Source organism: Eleutherodactylus coqui, chromosome 2, assembly GCF_035609145.1.
Source record: "Eleutherodactylus coqui strain aEleCoq1 chromosome 2, aEleCoq1.hap1, whole genome shotgun sequence".
Taxonomy (NCBI): Eukaryota; Metazoa; Chordata; class Amphibia; order Anura; family Eleutherodactylidae; genus Eleutherodactylus; species Eleutherodactylus coqui.
Genome location: NC_089838.1, coordinates 300,272,610 through 300,300,453, shown reverse-complemented (window position 1 = coordinate 300,300,453; position 27,844 = coordinate 300,272,610). Strand labels below are relative to the sequence as shown.

At 44.4% G+C, this 27,844-nt stretch overlaps 1 protein-coding gene across 2 annotated transcripts; it reads right to left on the bottom strand.

The window, feature by feature from the left end:
• Positions 1-27,768, bottom strand: DOK2 (docking protein 2). 2 transcript variants are annotated; one of them, XM_066593485.1, is made up of 5 exons: positions 27,316-27,768; positions 15,509-15,796; positions 12,608-12,707; positions 2,084-2,256; positions 1-994 (listed from the first exon to the last, which is right to left on the bottom strand). In XM_066593485.1, exons 1-5 carry the CDS (start codon positions 27,376-27,378, stop codon positions 338-340), a joined length of 1,281 nt encoding a protein of 426 aa, XP_066449582.1. In that variant the 5' UTR covers positions 27,379-27,768; the 3' UTR covers positions 1-337. The 2 variants fall into 2 exon arrangements, with proteins under 2 accessions (XP_066449582.1, XP_066449583.1); XM_066593486.1 differs by having other exon boundaries at positions 15,542-15,796.
• Between the last annotated feature and the right edge of the window lie 76 nt (positions 27,769-27,844).

Here is a 27,844-nt window from a genome sequence, read left to right as displayed (position 1 = left end):
CGATTGCCACGCCTGCTGTCAGTGCAGACAACCCTGGAATCATAGAGCGCTGTCAACAATACAGCAGCCCATTTTGGTACTACAGGCAGAGCTACCATTGAATTCAATGTGAGCTGTGCCCACAGTATGGACAATGTAATCTGCTGCCAGTGGTGCCAGGAATCAGCTGATTGGTGAAGATCTTAAGCGGCAGATCCCCAGCCTTCAACTATTGATAACTTATTGAGAGGACAAGTCATCAATAGTAAAAGTCTGAATAACCCCTTTCAGATAGTCCACGATGCTGTATTTAAAGGTCACTCCATAAATGTGCACTTGCAATGAGTAATTAAGTTCTTCAACTTTCCTTTGTTCCCCTTAATGTAATATTATCATATTCCCTTTCATTGGTACCCTGTGTTCCCCACTCATCCTCCTGTTCTTGCACCCCCTTTTGACAGGTCTTTGCCCCTCCTCTGGGCACTGCGTAATCATCCCATCCTGGTAAATATGGATATTCATATCCAATCTCATGGGCATCAGTAGCTTGACTTCTCCAAGCGTCCACCCTGATTCCCTCTGGCTCATCATACACTGGGGTAAGTTCTGGCTCGTCATAAATATGTTCGGGTTTGCAAAACTTTCTTGACTTTGACTGTGGTGGAACATTAGGTCCAAGAAGACCTCCAAAGCCTGTCGCCAAAAGGTTCCTTGCCACTTTATCAAACGGCACGGCATATTCACTCTCGGGAATGGGTTGGTTAGTGGGCATGTTGTTCTTCAAAGGCAAGGTTGATAGTGAAGGGACCGCTGGTAGAGAACTAGAACGAACTGGCTGATGAGGTACATTGGCGACTTCCTCATGATATTGTTCCTGGCCGGTTGGAGAATCATTGTGACTTGCTTTGATAGCAGATTCAATGGCGTGGAAAATGTGACTTCCGTGGGCAGTCTCAAACTCAAAGTTGCCCTCCCCTGAAGCACAACGCCGGCCGGCCTCAAAGGAGAACATGGTCTGTTGGTGGAGAGGAATGAAAACTATGAAGACAAGTCTGGAACAGGGGTAGGTACAGGTTTAATACAATTATAAAACTACTAGCTGTTCTCACTATACAACAAATGGCTGCATTATTAGAGACCCCAGCCCTTTCATGATGGAAAGTAGACATGTGACAATGGGGTGCAGCATGAAATCAAGTTACAAGCTTTCCATGGCTCAGTTTCAGTGTGAATCCACATTTGAATGGGAAATGCAGCTATCTGAGTGACTTCCAACAAGGCCTGGTCATTGACATAGACTAGTCGGGTCAGACTATGCAACAACGAATTGCTGTGGTTCCGAAAGCCAAAGGAGGTCCAATGAGCTACTAGATGGGGGTCTCTAATAAATTGTCCATTCAATGTATGTATACAGTAATTTTTCTCTTCAGCAAGAAATAGATGTATACAATGAGCTGCTTGCAATGAGGAGCTTTGGCCAACTAAACATTTCTTCTGTAGCACCTCGAATGAATAGGTGTTTATGCATTATGTTTATAGACTGGGTCCATCAAATGGAGAGACCCTCTTTATTTGTGGCTTCATCGTCTGATGTGGCCATACATCACCAGTGGCTTTCTGGGGCTTCTAAAAGCTGGATATATAGTAGCTAATCACTGGGCCAGCTTCAGTATTGCAAGGGGTTGCATTCATGAAACAACCCCTTTAAGGCCGCCTGCAGACCGCATACTCACCCGCGCCCCGCAGCTCTGGCTCTTTCAGGTGGCGGCGCGTGCGCAGAGCGGAGCCGGCGGTTTGTTTGCTGCGCGAGATTTCGCGCGGACAAACCGAGGCCGTCTGCCTAGGATTGCGTTTGCTAACGCAATCCTATGGCAGCTTCCAAGGGTGGAAACTCCGCGGGAAATCCTGCCGCGGGAAGTCCCGCCGCGGAATTTCCGCCCGTCTGCAGGCGGCCTAAGTGATGTTCTTGTATAATAGATGCCATGGCGGTGACATTTAACTGTTCTTCTTGGAAGACACTACAGTTTAGCTTTCCCGCTTTGAACTGATCACAGAAAATATTTTAATATCCCTTTCAAGAAAAGCACAGAAGAGATCTTCTCACCTTGTCTCTTCCAAACCTCCTCAGGTATGGATACGGCCAGCTGAAGACCACATTCCCCATTTGACGATCTCTCAGAGAAAGACATTTGCCTTCAGCTACAAGAGTGTACATGCCGGAAAGACTACAGCGGGACGAAGCCTCTGTCTGCCTCACCCGCACTGCAAACTGACCACCTAGAGAGAAGAAAAAGTCACATAACATTATAGCAGCAATTTCGGAAGTGGTGTAATGTTTCTACAGGAGAGAGCGCAATGAGAGTATCCATAATGCAATGCTCCCTGGGAGAAAGCTATGCAAATAAGGGGTGGGAAGATGCCTCAACAGCACCACCTATTGGAAGGTTAATAGGGACAGCTTGTTATGAGAGTTTCTGTGTCTTTGGATAATGCAAAGGGTTCTTTGATCTCATGATCAACAGAGTTCCCGACAGTCAGACACCTCTACTGAGAGTATTTCACGATTCACGATTGCTATTTTCTCAATTGTGTAATATATTGGGAGGCGGGGGCAGGATAGTCTTCAAGACTTGTAACCGGGATAGACAATCCATTTTCTGTAGGTTTTGTTTGGATATGGGTATTAGCGTGGAGAGACATTAGTCCTTCATAAGAAAATATGCCCTACCATGTGGATGCATGGTCTGGAAGCATTTGCATTTTACATTACGTATTTGCAAGGTTGGTTCTTTTTACATAGAATTTGAAACAGTTTTGTGTATTTATTAGTATATTTAAAGGGGTTCTGTCATTAAAAAAGAAAAATTTTATACTTTCCTATTCCTCCCTGGTCAGTCTACTAACCAGATCTTCACCTCCACCATCTTCCCCATTCTCCTGCAGTCCAGGGGGTCACTTCACCTCCAGCTGACTTATTCTTCCCCGCCTGCCCGGCAATGTACGTTAGGTCACAGCTCACAGGCCAGAAGTAGGACTGCCTATCTGCTTCAGAGATTGCTCATGTGAGCTGTCTCGGCAATAGATTAGAATTCCTTCCTAGGCAGTGAACGCTACATCACAGGGACGTGACCTTCACTGACAAGGGTGGAAGGAATGTGAGGAATGCAGCCTTTATAACAAGCTGGCCGGTGCACAGTCGGGTGACCCGGGGGACTGTAGAAGCTCAACCAGGAGAAGATGTGGTAAGGAGACTGACGGGGGAGGAATAGGTGAGTACATATTTTCTTTTTTAATGACAAACCCCATTTAAAGGCTATGGACACCGTTGCACTGAGGTTTGTTTTTCTATGTTCATTTGCTTCCTAAATGTAAAATTAAACAACTTTCTAAACAGTCTTTATTAGAAAATTTCCTGCTACTATGCTGCTGTAGAGTCTGTGTAACTCCTTCACATAGCTGGCTGTCCTGCTGAATCTGACAAATTTCCAGCACAGCACTGCTCCTGGCTCTGTTGGCTCTTTCTCCTCTACCACTACTTTTTTTCAGTGTTTTGTCCTTATACAGGGGTATATTTTTGCCCGTAACAAGTGCCAACTGACAATATAACAAGTCTATTGGTGTCTGTTAGGTTTACATTTACATACCACAATTATTGTACAACAAAAATGAGCATTTTACCATTTGTCAGCATGAGGACTGCAAAAGTGATTCTCAGGTAACCGCTAAGAATCACTTTTTCCATGTCATAGAGGTCCATAGCTTATAAAGGGGTATTGCGGAACTTTTTATAATCTTTTCTATTGATGATCAACAGGTCATCAGTAAATGATAGGGGGAAACCTGCAGCATAGATCCCCAATGAACAGCTAATTTCCGGGGCCGCTGTCACTGTGGTCAGTGCAGGAATCAGAAAGTGCTGACCATAGCGCAGCTCCTGTTGACTTCAATTTCCCAGAATACCCCTTTAATAAACCCCATCGTAATTCACGATCCTACACACAATGCCTTCACTGACATCATTCCCTGCCATCAATGGCTAGTACTGTCTAATTTGTCTGAATGTTTTTGGGTTGTGGGAGGTAACAGAAACTGGGACATCAAGAGACTATACATATTCTTTAGGGAAGATGACCTGGTAAGATTCTATCCCAAGGACTCAATCGGCACAAGCCAGCAGTAGCAAACAATGTGTCGGAAAAATATTTGGATGCCTCCAGCCTACCATCTGGGCTATGGGCCATTTTTCATTTACCATTTATTTATTCTTTCTATGAGCAATTACTAGGCAGGCAAGATATTAGGTCTAAGAAGAGATCCTAGAAGGACTAACTTGAACACTAATGCCAGTTCTAAAACAATATCGTCTGCTGCAAATCAATACTCTGCAGATGATTGGGGGTGGCAAGAGATGGTGACTGGAGTTACAGCAGACCTATATGTATCTGAACTTGTATGGTGATCATCCATATAGTGAGCATTGACCTTTACTCACTGCGTGGTCTGTGGCATCTCTAGGAATGGCTCACTTTCCCAATTGTCTATACAGGCATATATGGGTTGTCTGCAATTACCTATATAAGGCTGCTTACTGAGCAAGATCTCTGATTAACACACCCTGATTTGAGGGAGGGATAGTATAAAGTAGTAACGGTTCCTACCATATTGGTAGGGAAACGCGTTGAACCGAACAGAACTGAATAAACATCTATCCGAATTGAATATATATCTAATTGAATCTAACATACATCTGTGACAATAATCTAGTTTGCTCATGGATGCGTATCTGATTGGTAATTGAGGACTCACATAGTGAGCTAAAGAGCGCCAGTTAGATTAGCAACTGCTCTCTAGCTGGGGACATCTGTGACTTTGATAATCCGCACAGAGCTGTTGTAGCCCACTACTTTTAACACAAATTAATAAAGTATTAACCCTTTCCAATCCAATTTGTATCCTGATTTTCCTAGGGGGCTTACTCTTTTTCTGTCATTATACAACGGCGCTATCTGCTGGCTAAAGCCAGTACTGCATGAGGTGACACGTTGGATAGGCTCCGACAGCAGAGAGGCTGGCAATATACAGTAAGAGAACCCCGACGGACATCTTCCAACATCGGAGCTGTACAGCCTTAAATCATAATGTCTTCAGACGTCAGACAGTGGATTGGAAAGGGTTAAGTTTTAGTTATATGTCTATTCTGTGATGGAAAAATAATTGATGTGCGGCTGAATGAATAATACGAAAATAAGCAACTTTCCAGTGTGACAATTTTTCAATTTCCAGGTTATTCTCCACCTGAACTTATTTTAGAAGAACCTGATTAATAATGCATGCTGACATAGGGAAGGACACAGCATGACTGCGGCCGTGTTCCTTCCCCTTCTCTTCCGCATACTGCCAGTCTGTGTGGCCGCTGTGATTACATGGGATATAATAGCTGCAGGCTGCACTCTGGCCTATGGCTATTAAACAGAGTATCCCTAATTTATGGTCTATCTCACATTCAGAGGCATAGCTAGAAGCTCCTGGCCCCCAAAGCAAAACTGTATCAGGCCACCCAACTATCAAGTGCCAATTGTAGTAGTGGTCTGTCTATATCTAGGACAGGGATTATTGGGCCCATTAAAGTGATTCTAGTACAAAAGGTATTTATGCACAGGATAAGATGCAATGGTTTCAGGATCAGTGGAGATCTCAGGGGTTGACCCTAGCAATCCTGAAACTGGCACACCCAAATGCCCCATGTGAATGAAGCAGCTGTGCGCATGTTCAACTGTTGCCCCATTCACTTCTATGGGAAAAGCGGAGATCGAAACGCTCAGCAATCTCCCTCCATCCCATAGAAGTGAATGGAGCAGTGGTCGAACATGTGCACAGCTGCTTCATTCACATGAGGCATTCAGATGTCGTTCTTAGACTTGCCAGTAGGTTGGACCCCCAGCAATCAGGCATTTCTCCCCTATCCTGTGCATAGGAAATAAATTATTTAGTGGTAAAACTCCGTTACGCGAAAAAGCATGAATGTACACAATCCAGTAGGGGTGGGGGGCATGGAGTGGGCCCACAGCCAAGCCTGCTCCAAATGCAGTGGATGTCGGCTGTCTTTGACAGTTGATACCCACCCACAGCAGCCACGATCGGAGATAATTCTGATCACTGCTGTAAACCATTTAGATGCCACTGTCAATTCTACAGCCACATTAAATGGCCTGACTGAAGGAGGGAGCTCCCTCTGCCTCCCAAAAGCCTCCTCCACAATGAGATTGTAGGGTGCCATTCAGGTGTCATGGTAGTGTGAGGCCTTATGAAGACGTCAAAGGCTGCCATATATTTCTGCCCATTAAGCCATGCTTGTGGCAAATCTTTATAGAATGCCTGCAGAAATACAATATACTGCAATACTGCTGACATATTGTAGTACATTGCATAAGTGATCAGATGATCGCTAGTTTAGGTTTCGCATGAGGACTAAGTTAAATAAATTTTCTTTAATGACTCTTCCACAATGAAATTGTGGGTGGTGTCACGGCAGTTTAAGGCCTTATTAACCCCTTAGTGACCAAGCCTGTTTACGCCTTAATGACCAGGCCAAATTTTGCAAATCTGACACGTGTCACTTTAGCATGGAAAAACACCAGAAAGGTTTTGCATATCCAAGCGATTCTGACATTGTTTTATCGCCACATGTTGTACTTCATTTAGGTGGAAAAAATAGACCGATAGAATTTGTGTTTATTTATTAAAAGCGCCAAAATTGGGAAAATTTTGAAAAAATCGTCATTTTTTCACATTTCCAACTGCAATATCTCAAATATGTGCAAACATAATATAGAAATTATTGCTAAGATTTATATTTCCATCCGTTTACTTTATTTTGGGCGCACATTGGAAAAACTTTCGTGTTTTTTTTAACCATTTAGGAGACGTACAAATGTAACATTACTTTTCAGCATTTTGAGGAACACTTTGTTTTCCTACACCAATCCAAGATTGGAAAGGCTCATAGGAGTCAAAATGATAGATACCCCCACAAGTGACCCCATTTTAAAAACTACACCATTTAACGTATTCACTGAGGGGTGTCATGAGTATTTTAACCTCACAGTTTTTTTTCAGGAGTCAATGCAATTTAGAAGAGAAAAACAAAAATTTCATATTTTTGCAAATATGTCATTTTAAAGACAGGACTTTTTTCTATAGTACACATGAAAATTAGGATTTGCACCCCAAAATGGATACCCCTGTTTGTCCTGTGCTCAGAAACATACCCATTGCGGCCCTAATCTTACGTTTGGATGCACAATGGGGCCCAAAATGAAAGGAGCAACCGGTGGCTTTCGGAACAGAAATTTTGCTTGAAGGAGATTTAGTCCCCATTGCCCACTTGTAGAGCCATTGAGTGACCAAAACTATGGAGAACCCCGACAAGTGACCCCATTTTGAAAAGTAGACCCCCTAACGAATTTATCTAGGGGTATGATGACTTTTTTGACTTCACAGTTTTTGAATGAATCTAAGCCAAGCAGAAGGAAAAAATTACGATTTTCATTTTTTTGGCAATTGTGTCAATTTAAAAACTGTTTTTTTTGGAAAGTGTACATAGGAATGAAGACTTTCGCCCCAAAATGGATACCCCCATTTGTCCCGTGTTCAGAAACATACCCATTGTGGCCCTAATCTACTTAAAGGAAGCATAGCTAGGCCTATAATGGAAGGAGCACCCGTTGGATTTCAGGGTACAACGGAATAACTTCCAGTCCCCATTGCCCACATGTAGAGCCATTGAGCGTCCAAAACGATAGAGAACCCCCACAAATGACCCCATTTTAAAAACTAGACCCCTTAACAAATTCATCTAGGGGTGTACTGCATATTTTGACCCCAAAGTATTTGAATGAATCTAAGCAAAGCAAAAGGAAAAAATTACGATTTTCATTTGTTTGGCAATTTTGTCAATTTAAAAACTGTTTTTTTTGTACAGTGTCCATAGGAATGAAGACATTCACCCCAAAATGGATACCCCTGCTTGTCCCCTGTTCAGAAACATACCCATTGTGGCCCGCTGGAGGGAATGCCCGCTGGATTTCAGGGCAGAACTGAATAAATTCCAGGCCCCATTGCCCACTTATACGGAAAAAAATTTGACTTCCTAAAAATAATCCCCCCCCCCCAACCCCCACCCCCGCCATCCCCATTTTTTGACATTCCCTAAATATTAGATAAAGGTAATAATATAAACTGCGTTTTATGTCCGAAGACAGGGGTAATTACGGAGGCTGGTTGGGTTGGGCACATGGGGCAAGAAAACCGGGTATCCCACCCCCTCCTCTCATGTATTTTGGGGGGTATTTCGTAACCTCAGCGGCAGGAATGGGGTGTAAAAAGTGGCGCTGTGAGGCTTTGTAATCTTGCTGCGGTGCAGCGGTCTCACAGAGAAGGCGCTCAACAAGCTGCTCCTGGAACTGCAGGAAGACGAACGTTCCCGGGGCTTCTTGTAAATTACAGATTACAGGTAGCGGTCTGAATAACGCCGGGCTCACGTAGCCGTAGGCGGAATCCGCTTGCCGAGGCCCGCAGCAGATCCCAGCTGTGAGCCCGGCTGTGACCCTGCGTACGGTTGCGTAATGTACTGCGCATAACTGCCTACTCACACAGGCGGTTTTTTGTTTGCATTTCCCGCGCCGTCGCTTAGAGATGACTCGGGTACCCGCAGCCCGTACACAATGTGTTTGCATATGGGGTGCGAGTATATCTGTGGTCATAGAGCACAATGGGCTCTAGGTCGCAGATATTCGTGGTAAAATATAGCATGCCGTGTTCTGTTTCTGCGAGTGGATTACGTAATTCCGACCCGCTAATTGGGGGGAATTGTGTAATCCAATGCATGCGATTGATCCGTGGATTACCGCTGATCAAGCGCATGCAGAACCTGTAATTCCTCTCCGGTCATGTGTGAACGGCCTAATGTTAGATCGCTACTTTATCACGTGACCGGGGACCGCTCAGCGAGGCCACCGGTCACTGCTCCAAGCACTCAGCGATCGTTAGTCGCTGGGAGCAAGGAGATTTAAAATTTCCTGGGCTTCCCGGCTCCTGCGAATGTGTCCGGCATTTTGCCAGCGGGCGCATGTGCAGCAGCCGGAAGGGTCCATGGAGGATAATCGCATCTGGATTCAAATGCGGAAGCCTCCGAGAAGATGTTTCATCTCCCCCAACCGATCGCATCGGTGAGGGGAAATGAAACTGCCACTTTTTAAAGAACTTTTATGTGATCGCCATTATGCATTGTATAATAGCGATCACGTGACCAGTAACCGCTCACCGCGGCTCCCCGTGACATCTCCAGGCTCTTGGCTACCTTTTGTAGCCAGCAGCAGGGAGATTTTATATTTCTTGGGCAATCTTTCACTTTTGCGCATGCGTCCGCCATCATGCTGACGGGCGCATGCGCCGAAGCTGGGGTAAGATCCGCGGATCAACATCCCACCAGGGAACAAATCCGGGACCTTGGGTACGTAATTTCATCCCCCCTTACGGATATGATCCATAAGGGGAGATGAAACTTTAACTTTTTTAACTTTTTTTTACTTTTAACTTTTTTTTTTTTTTTTTACCTTTTAACTTTATATGATCACCGTTATCTGATGGATAACGGTGATCATATGACTGGAAACTGCATACAGCGGTCCCCAGTCATATCTCCCTGCACTCGGCTATCTGTGACAGCCGGGTGCAGGGAGATTTTGAATTTGCCAGGCTCGCCGGCTTCTGCGCATGCGCGCCGCATCAGCACATCGCAGAAGCCAGTGGGGGGTCCCGACACCGGCCGGAGGACATCGGCGGACCTGAGGTGAGTATTTTCACCTCCCCTCATAGATCCGATCCATGAGGGGAGGTGAAACGTTTCTTTTTTTACACTTTTTTTCACTTTTCCGCGATCATCGTTATCCGTTGTATAACGGCGATCGCGGTACCGGGGACCGCTCACCGCAGTCCCCGCTGACATCTCCTGCCTCCCGGCTACCTACAGGAGCCGGGAGCCAGGAGATTTTAAGTCTCCCACGCCGCCGGGCCTTCTGCGCATGCGGCTGATGTAATGCCGCCTGGCGCGCATGCGCAGAAGGACGGCTACGGCGCCCGGAGCATCGGGACAGCTGGGAGTCGTGCGGCGGACATCGGTGAGTAATTTCAGCTGCTCCGATGGATCCGATCCATCAGAGCAGCTGAATCTTTAACTTTTATTGCACTTTTATTAACTTTTTTGCGATCGGCGCTATCCATTGCATAGCGCCGATCGCAATGCCGGGGGGGCTCCGAACAGCCCGGGATGACAGCTCCATGCTGTCAGCTACCTGCGGACACCAACAGCATGGAGCTGTCACGTCCACAGCCCGAGGGGCATTATTCTCTGCAGGAAGCATGTTTTTACGTCCTCAGAGAATAAAGCCCACTTCGGGAGGACGTAAAAACACTATGGGCTGGTCGTTAAGGGGTTAAGGCCCCAAAGGCTGTTATGTATTTTTGTATAAGGGTGGATTCACACGAGCGTGTTTATGTGCGTACAGTTGTGCACACAAAAACACGCTCCTATTAGAAGCATTGGTTCCCTATGGTGTGCTCACATGTCCGTGTTTTACAGGCGTGCAAACGCACGTACCTGCAAAGCATAGCACACGCATGCTCCATAGGTCCCTGGTGTTAGTCAATATTCCCTAGCGGGGAGACCCCTTGTCACTGAACACTGTGACAGCACTGTCACAGTGATCAGTGCCTAGAGGACTCTCCGTGGGGAGTAAAGAATCCCCTGCCACCGCTGTCACAGCTGTGGCAAAGGATTTCTTCATGTCCGTGTGGAGTAAAGAATCTGCTACCACAGCTGTCACAGCGGATCGAAGTGTTCTCCAATTGCTTTCAATGGGACCGGCACTTCTGAGGTCCCATTGAAAGCAACATAGAATTCAAAGCGGAGAGGTGAGTATATATATAGATAGATAGATAGATAGATAGATAGATAGATAGATAGATAGATAGATAGATAGATAGATAGATAGATTGATGTATTTTATTTTTATTTTTTTACACAAACAGGGATGATTTTCAGGGAAGGGCTTATATTTAAAGCCCTTCCCTAAAAATCACCGCAGGGGTAGCTGGCAGCCCATTGCTTGCAATTAGGCCATCGGCAGCAGCCGCAGCCCCATTAAAGGCAATGGACCTGCATTCACGTGTGTCTGTGCACGTACGTGGGTGCGCACTTTTGTGCGCACATATGTACGGCACACGCAAACGCTCGTGTGAAGCCACTGTAAGTGATCAGATGATTGATAGTTCAAGTTTCTTAGGAGGACTAAGTTAGATAAAGTTTTTTTAAAAGTTTTACAAGACTTGTAAGTTGGTAAAGCAATTTGTAAAGTGCTGCAGAATATGTTGGCACTATGTAAATAAAAATTTATATAATTTTTTTTTTAAGTTAAATCTTTTCCCATTTTCAACAACAAAAAAAAAATAATAAACATATTTGGTGCTGCGTGTGTGTAAAAGTCCAAATTGTTAAAATAACATATTATTTATCCAGCACAATGATCACCATCAGAAAAAAAGTATGCCAGAATTGCACTTTTTTGGTCACCCAGTCTCAAAAAAGTGATCAAAAAGTTGTATGTAACCTAAAATAGTACCAATAGAAACCACCGGTCGTCCTGTGAAAATCAAGCCAGCACACAGCTGCATCGACGGAAAAATAAAAAAAGTTATGGTGGTCAGAAAGCAGAAGGCGAAAGAAAGCAGTAAAAAAAATAGGTATTCTTTAAAAATTTTCCAACAAAAAACGTGTAAATTTAGTATTGTCGTAGGCGTAGTGGCCGATAGAATAAAATTATGATGTAACTTTTGCTGCAGCATGCACACCGAATAAAGAAGATCCCGTCAAAAACGTAGAAATAGTGTGTAGTTTTTTTCATTTCACCCCACTTAGAATTTTATTTTTAAGTTTTTCAGTATATTATATGGTACATTAAATGGGACCGTTCAAAAATACAACTCGTCCCATCCTGCGGAAAACAAGCCCTCAGATGGTTACGTCAAAAATAAAGACGTCATGACTTTTTGAAAGTGGAGAGGAAAAAGCAAAAAAAGAAAACTGACTCAGGAGGGAAGGGGTTACGCATCTGGATCGAGGTGCAACTGCAACAACTGTAGCCCTTGTAGTTATACCGCTGCTAAGATTACTCAAGCCGCCAATTTAAAGGGCACTGTTGCTGTATTAAACATGGGTAGAGGCCCTCTTTAAATCTGGTCACCACTCCGTGAGACGTGGGGAATCTATAATGTAGTTGAGCTTCTCCTGCCCAGTAATTATCTCATCCTCTGCTGCCCCCTGCTGTGCTATCATCTACAGATGCTTTGTCTCTACCCCCTGCTTCTACCAGTTCTCAGCACAGCGTTCTCCTCCACACCTGCTGAATGTCACTTTCTCATCTCCGGCATTAAGCTTCTTCACTACCACATCAAAGTCTTCTCAAACTCATTACTTTCCTATAGATGCAAAAACTTGCACCTTGTACCGCCTCGGTGACCCGCTTCCATCTCATCAGATATTGTAATCACGTCGCCCGCTAGCTTTCCTCACCTGCCGAGGCCTCCTTGCTGGTGCTGTATAGTGAGTTCTCTTGTAGCTGCAGACTTGACATCAGCGGCTGGCTGCCTGTCCTCTCCAAAGTCCGCCGTTCCTGGACATAAACAGAATGCCTTGTCAGTACTGCATGTGATTGACTTTGGCACGGAATCCGTTACCCTCTATATTGCTATGGGAGGGAAGCGGTAGTCTGAAAGTCACGGCAAAATTCTATGGAGTTGTAGTGGCAGCAACGTGTGTCAATGCAGTGTAAGGCCTCTTCCACACAAGAGTATTTGTACACATCCGTAATATGGATCGTTATATGGAAGTAATACAGATTAAATTGCATCATTAGGTCATCAGGATTTCAATTTGCTTCTTCCATATTTATATTCTTTGGTATTATTAGCTATTTAACATAAATTGATCCGTTTTGGGCTCAATAGAAAATAATACCAATGAAAACAAATTCAGATGCAAATTCCAATGTCCCCAGTAGTAATAATGCCTCCTCTCAATGACCCCAGTAGTAATAGTGCCTCCTCTCAGTGGCTCCAATAGTAATAGTACCTCCTCTCAGTGGCTCCAATAGTAATAGTGCCTCCTCTCAGTGGCGCCAATAGTAATAGTACCTCCTCTCAGTGGCTCCAATAGTAATAGTACCTCCTCTCAGTGGCACCAATAGTAATAGTGTCTCGTCTCAGTGGCCCCTATTGTAATAGTGCCTCCTCTCAGTGGCCCCTACAGTAATAGCACTGATTTGGTTAACTGGTCACCGGAGGCTATAGAGGCTTTTGTAAGTTTGAAGAAGGCATTCTCGTCAGCCCCTGTACTGGTACAACCTGATCTCAACTTGCCTTTTGTGGTGGAGGTAGATGCGTCCGAACATGGTGTGGGGGCAGTTTTGTCACAGGGCTCCGCCTCCCTGGCCAAGTTGCAACTGTGTGCCTTCTTTTCCAGGAAGTTCGGTCCGGCAGAGAGAAACTATGATATTGGCAATAGAGAATTATTGGCTATCAAGTGGGCGTTTGAGGAGTGGAGACATTTTCTGGAAGGGGCCAAGCATCAAGTTACAGTATTTACTGATCATAAAAATTTGATATATTTAAAGTCTGCCAAACATCTAAACGCACGACAGGCCCGGTGGGCTTTGTTCTTTTCACGCTTTAATTTTGTAGTTACATACATTCCTGGTTCTAAGAATGTTAGAGCTGATGCCTTATCCCGTAGTTTTGGAGCCCCGGAGACGGAGGATTCCAATTCTGAGAGGATCCTGTCGCCTGGGGTAGTAGTGGCAGCCTTGATGTCAGACTATCTAATCAGATTTTGGCAGCTCAGGCGGATGCCCTGGTTTCTCCTCCTGAAGGGAAGCTTTTTGTACCCAGTACCTGGAGGTTGGAGGAGGTCCATACATTGGTCTTAGCGGGGCACCCGGGTATCCGTAGTACGTTAGAATTATGAAAACGTTGGTACTGGTGGCCGCGGATGGCCCGGGATGTCAGGAGTTTCGTGGAAGCCTGTACCACTTGCACTCGTGGGAAGAGTGTTAGGAGTCATTCCGAGGGGCCTATAATGCCACTGCCTGTTCCATCTAGACCATGGTCGCACTTATCTATGGATTTTATTACCGATTTGCTCGTTTCCCAAGGGTATTCAATGATATGGGTGGTGGTTGACCGTTTTGTTCCATTGAAGAAGTAACCATTGGCACCTGAACTGGCATCCATTTTTATTAAGGAAGTTGTACGGTTGCATGGCATTCCAGATGATGTTGTATCAGATCGGGGGGTACAATTTGTGACCCGCTTTTGGCGTGCGTTCTGGAAGAACATGGGAGTGGAGTTGTCATTCTCCATGGCCTTTCACCCAGAATCCAATGGGCAGACGGAATGCATAAACCAGGAACTCATTCAGTATCTCAGGCCCTATGTCAGCGATCGGCAACAGCAGTGAGCAGAATTTTTGGTGTTGGCAGAATTTGCCATTATTAATCACTGCAATTCTGCGCCCGGTACCTCAGCGTTTTTCTGTAATGTGGATTATAACCCCAGATATTCTTTGTTTCTGAGAATCCTACAGCTGATGCTAGCGTTGCCAAGCTGGAGGAGGTGTGGGGTGAGGTCCGATGGAATTTAGGCCAGGAGAGGCATGTTAAAGGGTGCTGCTAACAGACGCACCATCTCGGATGCCTTCTCAGTTGGTCAGTTGGTGTATCTTTCCTCCAAGAATTTGAGGTTAAAGGTTCCAGCTATGAAATTAGCCCCACGTTTTGTGGGACCTTTCCCTGTTACCAGAGTCATCAATCCGGTGGCTTTTGAGTTGGCGTTACCAGAGTCTTGGAGGATACATAATGTTTTTCATAAATCTTTGTTGAGGAAATACGTCCCTCCTGTGGACCTCCTCTCTTAGGTGGAAGGTAATTAGTTTAGTTAAATAATTATTTTATGCTAATATGTTTGTAATAAAATGGCTGCTGCGGCCAAATTATCAGAAGAATATAATTGTCGTTATTTAGGGAAAAGACGGGTGTGGGGTTGGAAAGGGGTGCAAGGAATTGAGGTTACAGGTCAACAGCAGGTAACGACTCAGATTCATGACACTGCTGGGGTTCTAAGGGCTGGAGGGACCTGGAAAATAAGGAGTATCCAATCCAAATAGCAAATAATCTGAATGCACACACACTTTTTTATTATGCAGAATTACCAGCCCATACAATTTACGGACCCGTTGAAAACCCTTGTACCGTGCAGCATTACCTGGGTGTTCTATTATTTTTTGGGCAGTGTAGGAACCATCTGGGCAGTGTGTGCCATTATGGTGTTTACGGAATGTCAGTACCATGTTGTAGTATATTAATTTTTTATGTATTTATATTATTCTTTTCAATACGTACCAGCCATGCTGGAAACTCACCTGCGGAAATGCTAAACTGCAGAGCGCTCTCACCCAGTTTTGCTGTTCGTGGATCTCACTAGCAATCAGGTAAACACGCAGTTTTGTCTCAATGCTGAACGCCCGAGTGTCTTTTGGGCAGGTCTCTCCACAGCGATCTGATATGCTCACACATTCACTGAGCTGTAGCAGTTTCCAGCACTCTTGCTTACGCCCTGTTTCAGGGGCCTGGCAGCCCTCGTACATCTCCAAGCGTGCCAGGCCGGTGGAAGTAGCTTCATACAACAGTGCCCATACTTTCTTCCACTTCTGTGATGGAAGGCAAACAAAAAGAACAGGTTTACTATGACAACTTGTGTCCAACTGTCAAAAAAAAACATTTCCATAAAATGTTGTACTAGAAAACTTAGCGCTAGTGATGCCTCTTCTAGGACCCTCATCTATTAAAGTGGAGATCAGCTGCTAAGAGTGTCTATCGCACTGGAGGTCCCAACACATAAATACCCCATTGATTTCACTGGTAACCGAGCAATGCTTCATTACTCCTGCGGGGGCGCTGAAGGGAAATTGAATGCTTGCTCCTTGGACTCCCAGCTCAGCTGGGGGGAGAGATCTGGGCTGCTGTATGTAAGGTTTTATTAATTAATGGATTTACAGTAAGTGAAAGTTGTGAGATGGAAATTAAGCTGTCCACAAATCAGTCCGTTGTTTTCATCCAGCATGCTAAGTACGAGGAACTGAAAGACTTTGTTCCCTGGCCAGCTAGAGCTATAGAGGGCACTGCGCATGTGTGTTTCACGCAGAAAAACTGCACATCCCCTAAATGGCACATTACTAGTGATGCCCCATATACAATCCTAGAACTGTCAACTCCTAGACTATGAGCTAGAAGAAACAGTGACATCACCAATGATGTTATGCATGCCCAGATCGCAGAACGGGGGTACTTTTGAACATGTAAGTCTATTACAAACCTAAATGTTTCTAAACATAGGATGAGCAAAAGCACAAAATATAACTCGGAAAACCCCTTCAAAGGAGTTTTTCTAAAAAAGGCTTCCTGTGAAATGACATGCCAAAACTCATGGGATAGCATGGTTTATGACATGGCATTACTTAAGGTGAAGGCTTGGGATCGCCCACACCTGGATAAGTTGTCTGCTATGTTTAACCGCTTGTTAACCATTTGCAGCCCTTTGTAGACTTCCTGTACCCCCACAATGATGGGATATTCCAGCAGGATAATGGACCGTGCCTTTGAGCCCACGTTCTTGACAGACTGGTTCAAAAAACATGCCAGAGACTTTTTATGAATAGTGTGGCCTGCAAGTTCACCCAGTATGACACCAATTGAGTATGTATGGGACGTGGTGGAGAGGTCCATTCACACCTGAGATTCTGCACCTACAAATACCATAGAGCTGTAGGCCACTATCAGACCACATCACTCAACTTCCCTTCAGATGTCTTTCATCCACTTGTAGAATCGCTGCCACGTCAAGTTGCCGCACTTCACCAGGCTAGAGGATGTCCTACCTAATATTAGTTCCTCCCCTATGACTTTTGGCATGTTATTGTATATGAATCGCTGCATTCAACACACTCCTGTCCAGTATCACTTCGAGCGCACAGTTGGTCAATATGCCAATGGTAGCATATGTAAGGGGGAAAGGGTTTGTTTACTACTATGACCCACAACATGTAAGTACAGGGGGTTATAAATATTGCTGAACCCTCTTGTTCTGAAGTATGCAAGTCAAAATCCTCACATACAACCTACTTCCATGTAGTCGATGGCCTACAGAATCCTCTGTCTTTAGCATATTGGCAGTGCATTGATGAGACTCTGAGGATTCTAAAGCTATTCCAGGAGAACTCAAGAAATAACAGCCACAGCTGCTGCATTGCTCATTGGTGATAATTATATGTTTTATCTTGAAGCTGCATGCATCTCGACAAGCCCTTCCTATAAACCCTATTAGTACATATGGAAGACATGAAGAAGGGGTCATCAGTTTGGGTCCCTTCTCTATGAGACAAAGGGAAAGTCATCGGAGACAGATGAGCGCTTGGTCCCATTAAAATGAATCTGCTAGTTATTCTTGCCCAGTGGATGGATAATCGGACTCTTTTGAGAGCCCCATGCCCGCGCTCTCCCATACAAGTCTATGCCCAATGCCCCAAAATCTAAGTTTCTGCCTGGTGTGCGCTGTATTCTACTCTAGTTCTGAACAATCCAATGGTCATTTCGTTTGTTGGCCTGGTGCTGGATGTCTCTACCCTTCATTAACAAAGGCTACGCCCCTTGGCTAATGACTTATTGTATGCCTTGAACTGGAGATGCCATGTGTACCAATCACTGCGCTTATGTCACAGTTCCAGAATCGGCGCATGCGCAGTTGGCCTCTCTGGTATTACGCACATGCACCGATTCCTGAAGTACAGCCCATTCACAGTGACTGTAACACACTGAGCTTAAGGGAGCTGAAGACATCATTCATTAGCAAGCAGAGTGGTCCGCACTGATGCAGAGAGCCCAGACCGGGCCAGCAGGTGAACCGCCCACCGATCAGAACTAATCTGCATATGGCATGCGCCACATGAAAATGTGATTTCATACCATTGGAGTCACTGAGGAAAAAAGTATTGTCAGTGTGCCTTCACACGGGCGAGAGTGCGATATGGGTCTGAGGATCTCGGAACAATATCGCACTGCAATCCTTCGATTCCTGCTGCGAGTGCGATGCGTTTTGCAAGAACGCAATATTCATTTTCCACATGCATTTTTCATGCGTGCGAAAATCACGTTGTTTCAATTGCATGAAAATCGCGTCAATATGTGAGTGCGATGAGGTTTCTTTTTGCTGCCATAGGAAATAACAGACAACCGCATTTGCGCACTGTTTTGCATTGCACAGAGAATAGAACCCATTGTTTTCTATGGGTTCCTTCTCACCGCTCTTCTTTGCACACGCGCCATGCCCTCCTTTTTGCGTGCACTTGTGCACCTAAGGCTCCATAGGAGTCTATGCACACCTGATCCCTGCAAAATTGTGCAACGAAACGCGCAATTTTGCAGGGAAATTGATAACACCGGCCTTTTCAATCACAGCTCGGATGTGCCACACGCCGATGTGACACATCTGTGCCGGTCCCCGGTGGCGCAGAAAATACAGTAAATTCCTCTAAAATGTGCGCAACAGCGCAACCTTCACAGCGCAAAACGTCACGCTACCGTGAGTGTTTTGGTGCTTACGCTTGTCTGAAGCTGCCCTTACACCGCATGTCCACGGGTGTTTGGTAAAATGGTCCAGGTCTTCCCGCAGCCTTTTACCGGTGTTTGTAAATACCGGTTCTGCCGGCAGAGACCGCATGTGGGCAGCGAGTATACTGCACATGCCTGCGTATCACACGGATGCAGTCATGCGCAGTGTGACTTTTATTTTACGTGCGTGAATATGCCCATGTGAAGGAGCCCTTACAGTGGAACAGCCAGGAGTTCTGATTTAAGGCTGGCTTCACACCGGCGTAAACGTATTTACGTGTTCATCTGCTTGATGGGTGTTGCGTTTTTGCACGCGTCTGTGCATATTTTACTGTATTTACTTGCACATGCGTTGCCTGTGTATATGCACGCACAAGAAAGCACACAAGCATGCTGCCATTGATTTCAATGGGCATTAAGTTTAATATGTGCTATTTTCGTGCGCAATACGCACAAAAATAGAACATTTTGCGTGTTTTTTTTCCCATGAATGAAATATGCACGCAAAATATGTAATCTGCACAAACCCATTAAAATTGGAAAAACCCTTCCAAAATGTCACTCTTTTGGCTTACTCAGACGACCGTATATCAGCCGTGTATTCATGACGGCTGGTATACGGCGTCCCTCTCTGCATGGGGAGGAGGCTGGGAGAGTCGGGAGCAGGAACTGAGCTCCCGCCCCCTCTCTGCCTCCTCTCCACCCCCTCTCCACCCCCCTGCACTATTTGCAATGAGGGGAGGCGGGGCAGGGGCGAAGCTAATTCCTAGGACTTAGCTCCGCCCCCGCCCTACCGCCTCTCATTGCAAATAGTGCAGAGGGGCGGAGAGAAAGTGCAGGGAGGCAGAGAGGGGGTGGGAGCTCAGAGCACTGATCTCAACTCTTCCAGCCTCCTTCCCCCGCAGAGAGGGACGCCGTATATCATCCGGCGTGAATACCCAGCCAATATACAGTCATCTGAATGCACCCTTTTATTGTAGATTTTCATTTTACGTTTTATGTAAATATATTTTACGCAGAATTCAGTTGCCTTAAGTGCGCTTTTAACCCCTTAGGCCTCATGTCCATGGTAAAAATAAGATTTAAAATCCGCAGCGTTTTTCCCGCACGCGGATCTGCGCCCCATAGGGATACATTGGACACCCGCAGGTAGTTAAATACATGTGGATGTCATTTTCCCCTGAGGCGCGGATTGCATCTGTGGGAAAACACCAGCGGCATGCTCCATTTTAGTGCGGGTCTCCCACGGGGACGGCTCCCGCAGGCTTCTATTGAAGCCTATGGAAGCAGTCTGGATCCGCGGCACACCCGCGCCTGAATTTCTGCTCTCCGGGCACGGGGGCGCGGGAGAGCAGGAGTTCAAAAAAAATGGAGTGCCCGGCGCATGCGCGCGGCTCGCTGCCGAGTGCCGAGCATATCCGCCAGGCCGAAGAAAGAAGATACGGCCGCGACGGAGGGCAGGTCTGCAGTGTCCAGACAGATAAGTAAATTCTTCTTTTTAGTCTCGTCCCCAGGAAAGGAGGGACCCGCTGCGGGATTCTGCATGAAGAATCCGCGGCGGGCCTGATTTTCCCCGTGGACATGAGGCCTTAGTGACATAACAAATTTTAGCCAGTAAATCATATACCTTTTGTGTTCCAGCAGTCAGGGCTTTTCTTTTTTCCTCAATGTGACTGAATGACACTTTGTGTTTTGCGGGATCAGTTCTAGTTTTCATAGGAACCAATTTTGGGTACATATAATGTATTCAATAACTTTTATTTTTATTTTTTTTTTCTGTGGGAGCAATGAAAAAAACTATTTCAGCATTGTTTTGTGGGATTATTTTTATGGGATTCCCCATGCCATATTAATATTATGTTGCCTTTATCTTCTGGGTCATTATAATTGTGACAACACCACAATATAGAGAAAACACCACATTTTACTATATTTTACTACTTTTGCAGAAAATAAAAAACTTTAGTAAAATAGCTTTTCTCTGGCACATCATTCTAGGACCAGAGAATTTTTATTTTTCAGTCGGCAGAGATGTATGAGGGCTTGTTTTTTGTGGGATTACTGTGCTGTATAGATGATGTAATATTTTATAGTAGAAGATGTTATGGATGTGATGATACCAATGTGTAGGGTTTTTTTGGTTTATTTTATTTTTTCATTATTTAAAAATTGTGTAAGGAGAAAAAAGTTTTTTTTAATTTTTTTTCTATAAAAACGTTTAGATGCTACAGTCAGCAATGACTTCAGCATATGCAGGGTTACAGATAATCGCTCTATTTCCCTCATTACCTAAAGTAAACTTTGTAGAATGATAACTACTAGAGATGAGCAAGCACGCTCGGTAAAGGCAGATACTCGAGCGAGCATCGCTCTTCTCGAGTAACTGCATATTCGTCCGAACAAATGCCTTTACCGAGCGTGCTTGCTCATCTCTAATAACTACTTGTTTGCTCAGGTGCGCGTGTGTTTATGCGAAGGATTATCCTGGCAGAGTAAACAATGTACTCATTGTGTATGCAGGGCAATTTTTATGATGGCTAAAAACCAGCGCTAAATGAAAAGTGAATGAATAGTGCACGACTCCCCGCATTTACATGTAATGATTATCAATCGCTTTTGGCCATTTGAACCAATTTTAAGCAATAATCGTTGCATGTAAAAGGGCCTTTAAACAGTATAAAGGAGTGATTAGATTTGCAAATCTTCATTATTTTGCACTTTTTCTATGGAAAAAAAAAACATATATGACAACCTGGTTCTATAATGGATTGAAGAGGGGTGATAACATAAACAAACATTCATGTCACCCCCTACATTGGACAGGGGATGAGACAGGAGTATCACAAATACTCTCTGCTGCAGGATTGCCCCCCCCCCCCCCCCCCCACTGACTGAAAGGTGACAGCTTTAAATTCAGGATTCACGACCCCACTTCAAACGGCTGTAGCTCCGCCTCTAAAAGTGTCCTTTTAAAGCCAAGAATCTTATCTTTAAAATTACACCAACTGCATTTTGATAGCATTAAAAAACTAGAGCTACATCCGTTTAAAGTAGAACGAGCTCCGTTCATCCAAAATAGTAGTGTTCTTTTTTTTCAGGATTGACAGAGTTCGTCCTAAACTGTTGTGGAGTTAAACACCAAATCAAGAAACCCCCGATATCAATTAAAGGCTATATCAAAATTTGTGTTTATTTTTTTATTGCTCCATCAAAAATGAATCAATTTTGTAAATCGCCTAGATGAAAAAAATTCATGGTTTGTGCGTTATGTCTCCCTGGTTACAGACATAAGTCTAATGCTAGAGTTATATTCTCTTCCATCTGTCCCCTACCTCTTGCTCATCTAGCAAGCCTATTATCAGACATGCCAACACTGTCCCCAGGGGCGCACATACCAAGCAGGTAAAGGCATGTCGTTGCTGTGGGGTACTTGAAGAGGTTTGAGGGAGTCTTCATTTCTCTTCTCCATATATGGGGTGATCATTCCTTCGCAAGATTTTACCTCTACACAATATTAGCAAGCAAGGAAAAAGGGAGCAGACAGTTTCCCTCTATTATTAGTATGAAACGGAGGACATGTGAAGTTGGCAGAATAGCAACAACTCCCATATAGACTGTGTACTAATGGTTGGCACCCTGGCACCAGTCACAGATTAATACAAGCGTATCGTATTAGCAGAATCTAAATGTATAATCCCCACCCTCTGCCCAACAATATCTGGCACTACTCTCAATGACATATTCTCATGACGATGTACTTATGCTACATGCATTTATTTTTAGAGTTTTCTCCGCCGGTTTTAGAGAGGAAGTGAAAAATGGAACATCAGTGATCACGATATAAATAACCGAAATTAGCAGAACGGCATGAAGAAGTAGTGAATATGTGGTGTGTGAGGCTTCTATTCAAAGCTCACTGCATGGGTCACATGTACATGACATTTTGTATTTGCTTTTCTTTCAAATGAAGACAGGTTGACATGAACTTTTAAAGGGGTTGTTCTCAGTATAGACCATCTATAGTAGATTAGTGGGGGTCCTCGCTAATAAGCTGCTTGTTAGACCAGCGCTCATGCATGGAGCTGATGTGTGCAGGAAGCAGACAGCTCCGCTAACATTATAGTGGCCAGGATTAGTATTAAAGGAAAAGTTTCTATTAGGGCTACAGACGTTTAAACCCTTTCCAATCCACTGTCTGATGTCTTTCTACATTCTGATTGAAGATTGTACAGCTCCAATGTCAGAAGACGTCCGACAGGGTATTCTTGCCGTCTATTGCCAGCCACTCCGCTGTCGGAGCCCCTCTGGCACACACACACTGGCTGTAGTCAGCAGATGGCACTGTTGTATAACAGCAAAAAGAGAAAGCCTTTTAGGAAACCCTGAATCCAAAATTGGATTGGAAAGGGTTAAAAGTTGTGCCCGATATTGTCAGGCAAAACTTACATCAGGCGACACATCCTCAGGAGCTCAGCAGACTGATATATCTGTGAGCTGGAACTTGCTGACCAAAATGCAGGCATGATGTTATAGAGCAGGAGGAGCTCAGCAGACTGATATATAGTTTAATGGGGAAACAAGCAGTCTAACTTTTATCTTATTAATTTATATTTATGCTCATTCTGAGCTGGGCAGTCCAATGGGCGGTCCTAGCAGTGATTGACAGCCTTCCCTGTATGTACAGTCATACCAATCTGTCAGTCACTGATAGCTCCGCCCATTGGACTGTTCAGCTCAGAATGAGCAGAGATATAAATGAATGAAACACAAGTTATACTGAATCTTTCCCCATAAAACTATATATCAATCTGCTCAGCTCCTCCGGCTCTATAGCATCATGCCTGCAGTCTGGACAGCAAGTTCCAGCTGACAGATTCCCTTTAACTAATATTTATACATTTTTGTAAGGTAAAAACTGTACATTGGTTATTGTTATTATGCCATGCATCAATGGTGTAATCAGTATTTATTATTATTATATATCATTTACTTTATTCTCCAGGTTATTATGATCAGTTACAAATATGTTTTTGTATGGTGAACTAAAGTAGTTGGAAAAAGTAAAATGAAAGAGGGGAGTTATTTTTTTAAGGAGGAGAGGACTCAAATTGTTTTAAAGGGCCACTCTGGCAAAAACCTGATTGCCTGTCACACTCTGGAGGTGTCCTCTGTGTATTTCAGTCAGTTACCCCCCTGTCTGATGCTTATCAGGCACCATCTTGATGTTGCTTACACTTTCACATCAATCCCATGATATCTCAGGACAGGATTATATGATCAGCCAGAGACTGTACCATTGTTGCTGCAGGTAAAACATTTATATTACATTCTGCATTCAAGTAAGCTACAGACCAGTGTAGCTGTGATCTTCTTTAATATAACTGTGTGACAGGAACTGTGTGATTATCATCAGTAACTGTAATAGGAGTGTCGGTGTCCCCTTTTAGACAGTTTATGTGGTACGGTCCATGTAATAGCATCACACAGGCTGAGAAACTGACACATAACCCTAAGTAAATCTGAGCAGGTCAGAATTGAAATCTCATGACAACCTGAGAAAAAAGAGGCTGGGAGATTCAGATAGAAAGGAATAACTAACCAAGGTAACACTAGCAGACTTGTATATACCAGGCGACTAGTAACACTAGCAGATATACCAGGCATATATACCAGGCGACTAGTAACACTAGCAGACTTGTATATACCAGGCGACTAGTAACACTAGCAGACTTGTATATACCAGGCGACTAGTAACACTAGCAGACTTGAATATACCAGGCGACTAGTAACACTAGCAGACTTGTATATACCAGGCGACTAGTAACACTAGCAGGCGTGTATATACCAGGCGACTAGTAACACTAGCAGACGTGTATATACCAGGCGACTAGTAACACTAGCAGACGTGTATATACCAGGCGACTAGTAACACTAGCAGACGTGTATATACCAGGCGACTAGTAACACTAGCAGACGTGTATATACCAGGCGACTAGTAACACTAGCAGACGTGTATATACCAGGCGACTAGTAACACTAGCAGACTTGTATATACCAGGCGACTAGTAACACTAGCAGACGTGTATATACCAGGCGACTAGTAACACTAGCAGACTTGTATATACCAGGCGACTAGTTATATAATTAATTTTAAACATTTCACTGGAGTGGCTTTTTAAACTTTATTGATCTTACTTATCCTCTGCAACACTGACTTGCAATCTATTAAGCCATGCCTCTAGAAACCAGCTGCCATAGAACGAGTTGGGGTGATAATGGCCTGACAGAGGGAACCCCTTCCTTGATCAAGCTCCTTAAATCCAAAAGTCACTATTGACAACAGTATTTAACACCATTGGGGAATTTTTTTTTCCACTCAAAGGGTTTTCCAGGACTAAACAACTGATGACCTATCCTGAGGATTGGTTATCAATAGTTGATCAGAGGGGTCTGCAACTCGGGATCCCTGCCAATCAGCTGATTGAAGAGACCACAGTGCTTGGGTGAGTGCCATGGCCTCTTCTCAAGCATATGACGTCACGTTCATCGGTCACATGGCCTGAAAGTAGTTCAGTCTCATTCAAGTGAATGGGATTAAGCTGCTATACCAGGCACCGGAAATACAAAATGTACGACGATGTACCTGATACGTAGTTAAGAGGCGCTGTTACTCACTTGAGTGCAGTGGACTCTTCATACACTTGATCGGTGAGGGTCCTGAGCAACAGACCACCATTGATCTGACATTGATGACCCATCCTTTGGATAGGCCATCAATATTGGAGTCTTGGAGAACTGTATAATGCTTCATTTCCCTGATGCAAGTAAAAATACCAGGCATATATGCTACACAATATACGGCACTGTGCCTGATATGGAAAGAAGCAGCCACAGTCATCGGCAGGGTGCTGTTGTCACTTGAATCATCTGATCAGTGGGGATCCCAAGTGGCGGACCCCTGCCAATCCACTATTGATGACCTCTCCTGAGGACAGGTCATAAATAGTAAAGTCCCAAAAAACAGCTGGACGATGTACTTATTTTACACATAAAAATTGAATTATTAAAAACTTGAAAATGAAAAAAAAAGGAGGGGGGAGAATACACAAGTAGGAAAAACGGACAAGAAGGGAGTGAGAAGGCATAAAAAGGTAAAAGTATAACACAGTACTTGTAAAAGCATTGGAAAAAACGATATTAAGAAAACACTGATATTACGATGTTCTTATGATGTGGAATTATTAAACCCACAATAACTAAAAGATTGTCCAAATAATACATAATATTGCTTAGTAGTAAATACATAATCAGTAATACTAATAAACATGCAATAAACAGTGATTGAACAGATAAAAAAATATACACCTGCTATCCTTTCATCTGTATTTATAACTATATACAAACATACAACCATACACACACACACATATATATATATATATATATCATACATTCTGCCACCAGGGCCCTGGCCTTTACCATCATATCCTTTCCATGCTCCTTAGGCTGCCTTCATGCTGGCGTGAAAATCACGCAAGATTTGTGCGCTGCCAGACGCACAAGTATGAACCCCATTCTTTTGAATGGGTTCATTCACATTAGCAATGTTTTTCTGCATGGGACCTCCATGTGAGAAACAAATTGCAGTATGTTCTTTCTCCCATTGTTCTCAGTAGGATCAGCGGCAGCAGCGCTGGCCCCATTGAAAGCAATGGGAGAACTCCACGATCCTCTGCTGTGACAACCGTGGCGGGGCTTCCCTTCTTTCCGATATTGCGCTAGGCAGTGTGAAGGAGCCCTTAGGCCCATTAGCAGACTTTAGGCTGCTGTACATGGCAGCCAATAAACCTGGAAGATGTTAATTGCAATGATTTAGGGCAAAAACACATGGACGTGCTTTTCTGCCCTTATACGGCCGTGAAACAGGGCATGCTGCAATTTCTTTACGCGACCGAAATGTGTGTGCAAAATGCACATATGACCAAACCCATTGAAGGCAAATGGGTTCCATTCACTGTGGATTTTGCAGGGGTAATACGCAGTACAAATTTCTTTCTGTAAGTAAGCCCTAAGGCTGGGTTCTGACGGGACAGCCGCACCAAAAAAACACGAGATTTCCGCAGGATAAGCGCAGCTTCAAAACCCGCAGCCTGCGGCATGCCACGTCTTCGTTTTCCACACAGCATGTCAGTTTCAGTGGGACTTGGCTACAGCATGTGGACGAGATTTGTGCACAATCTCGTCCACTTGGCTGGCTAATCACGGGATTAGGAGCCGCGGGCGGAATTGCCGTCAGACATTCCGCGGCAATTCTGTCCCGTGTGAACTCAGCCTAAAAGTTCTACTAGTTGGCATTGACACTATTTACATGGGTGACCATGTGCTACATTGTTGTGCCAGGTGGACCAAAATGGGTACGGCTCTTTGCAGTGAATCTCCATTCTGGCTAATTTATGGGGGGTCCTAAGTCGCAGATGACCTCCATGTACCTCAATACAAAGAAGTAAAACACAGTGCAGCACCGATGAATTAGTTTATATGAAGTACATGGTGTTACACTTACCTTTCCAAAGCGCGGCTGATGCTGCACTTGCAGAGCTCCCTGCTTCACCAGACCCCCATCCATCGCCTACTCCAGTTGGCTTACTTCAGGTAACTCTTGTTTCCTCTCTCAATAGTGCAGGTCACTGTAACTTTCTTAGTCTGCACCCTTCCAATGTAAGAGCTGTCTCTTCCCAGTCGCACCACCAATACTACTCTCTATACTTCTCTCTGCGCTCCTCAGCCTCGCTTCCTCAACATCTCAAGACTGTTTTCTCTCATTCTCAGCAGTGATGCTCTATGCACTCTCCTCTTCTACGGTCACTCCCTCCAGAGAGCATCTCTCTCATAAGTCCCCAAGCCCATAGTTGGAGCTGTCTCTTCTCCCTTACAACCCCTGTCTTGTCTGTCTCTTTTGGGAAGAATCTTATTTTGCAGACTCTTTCTGCATTTGTTCCACTGTTCCCTTCCTCTCGGTTGCAGTATCTCTTGTGCAAGACTTGTCTCTCTGCCTCTTTTGTTGTCTCTCAGTTCCTCCCTCTCTTGAGCAC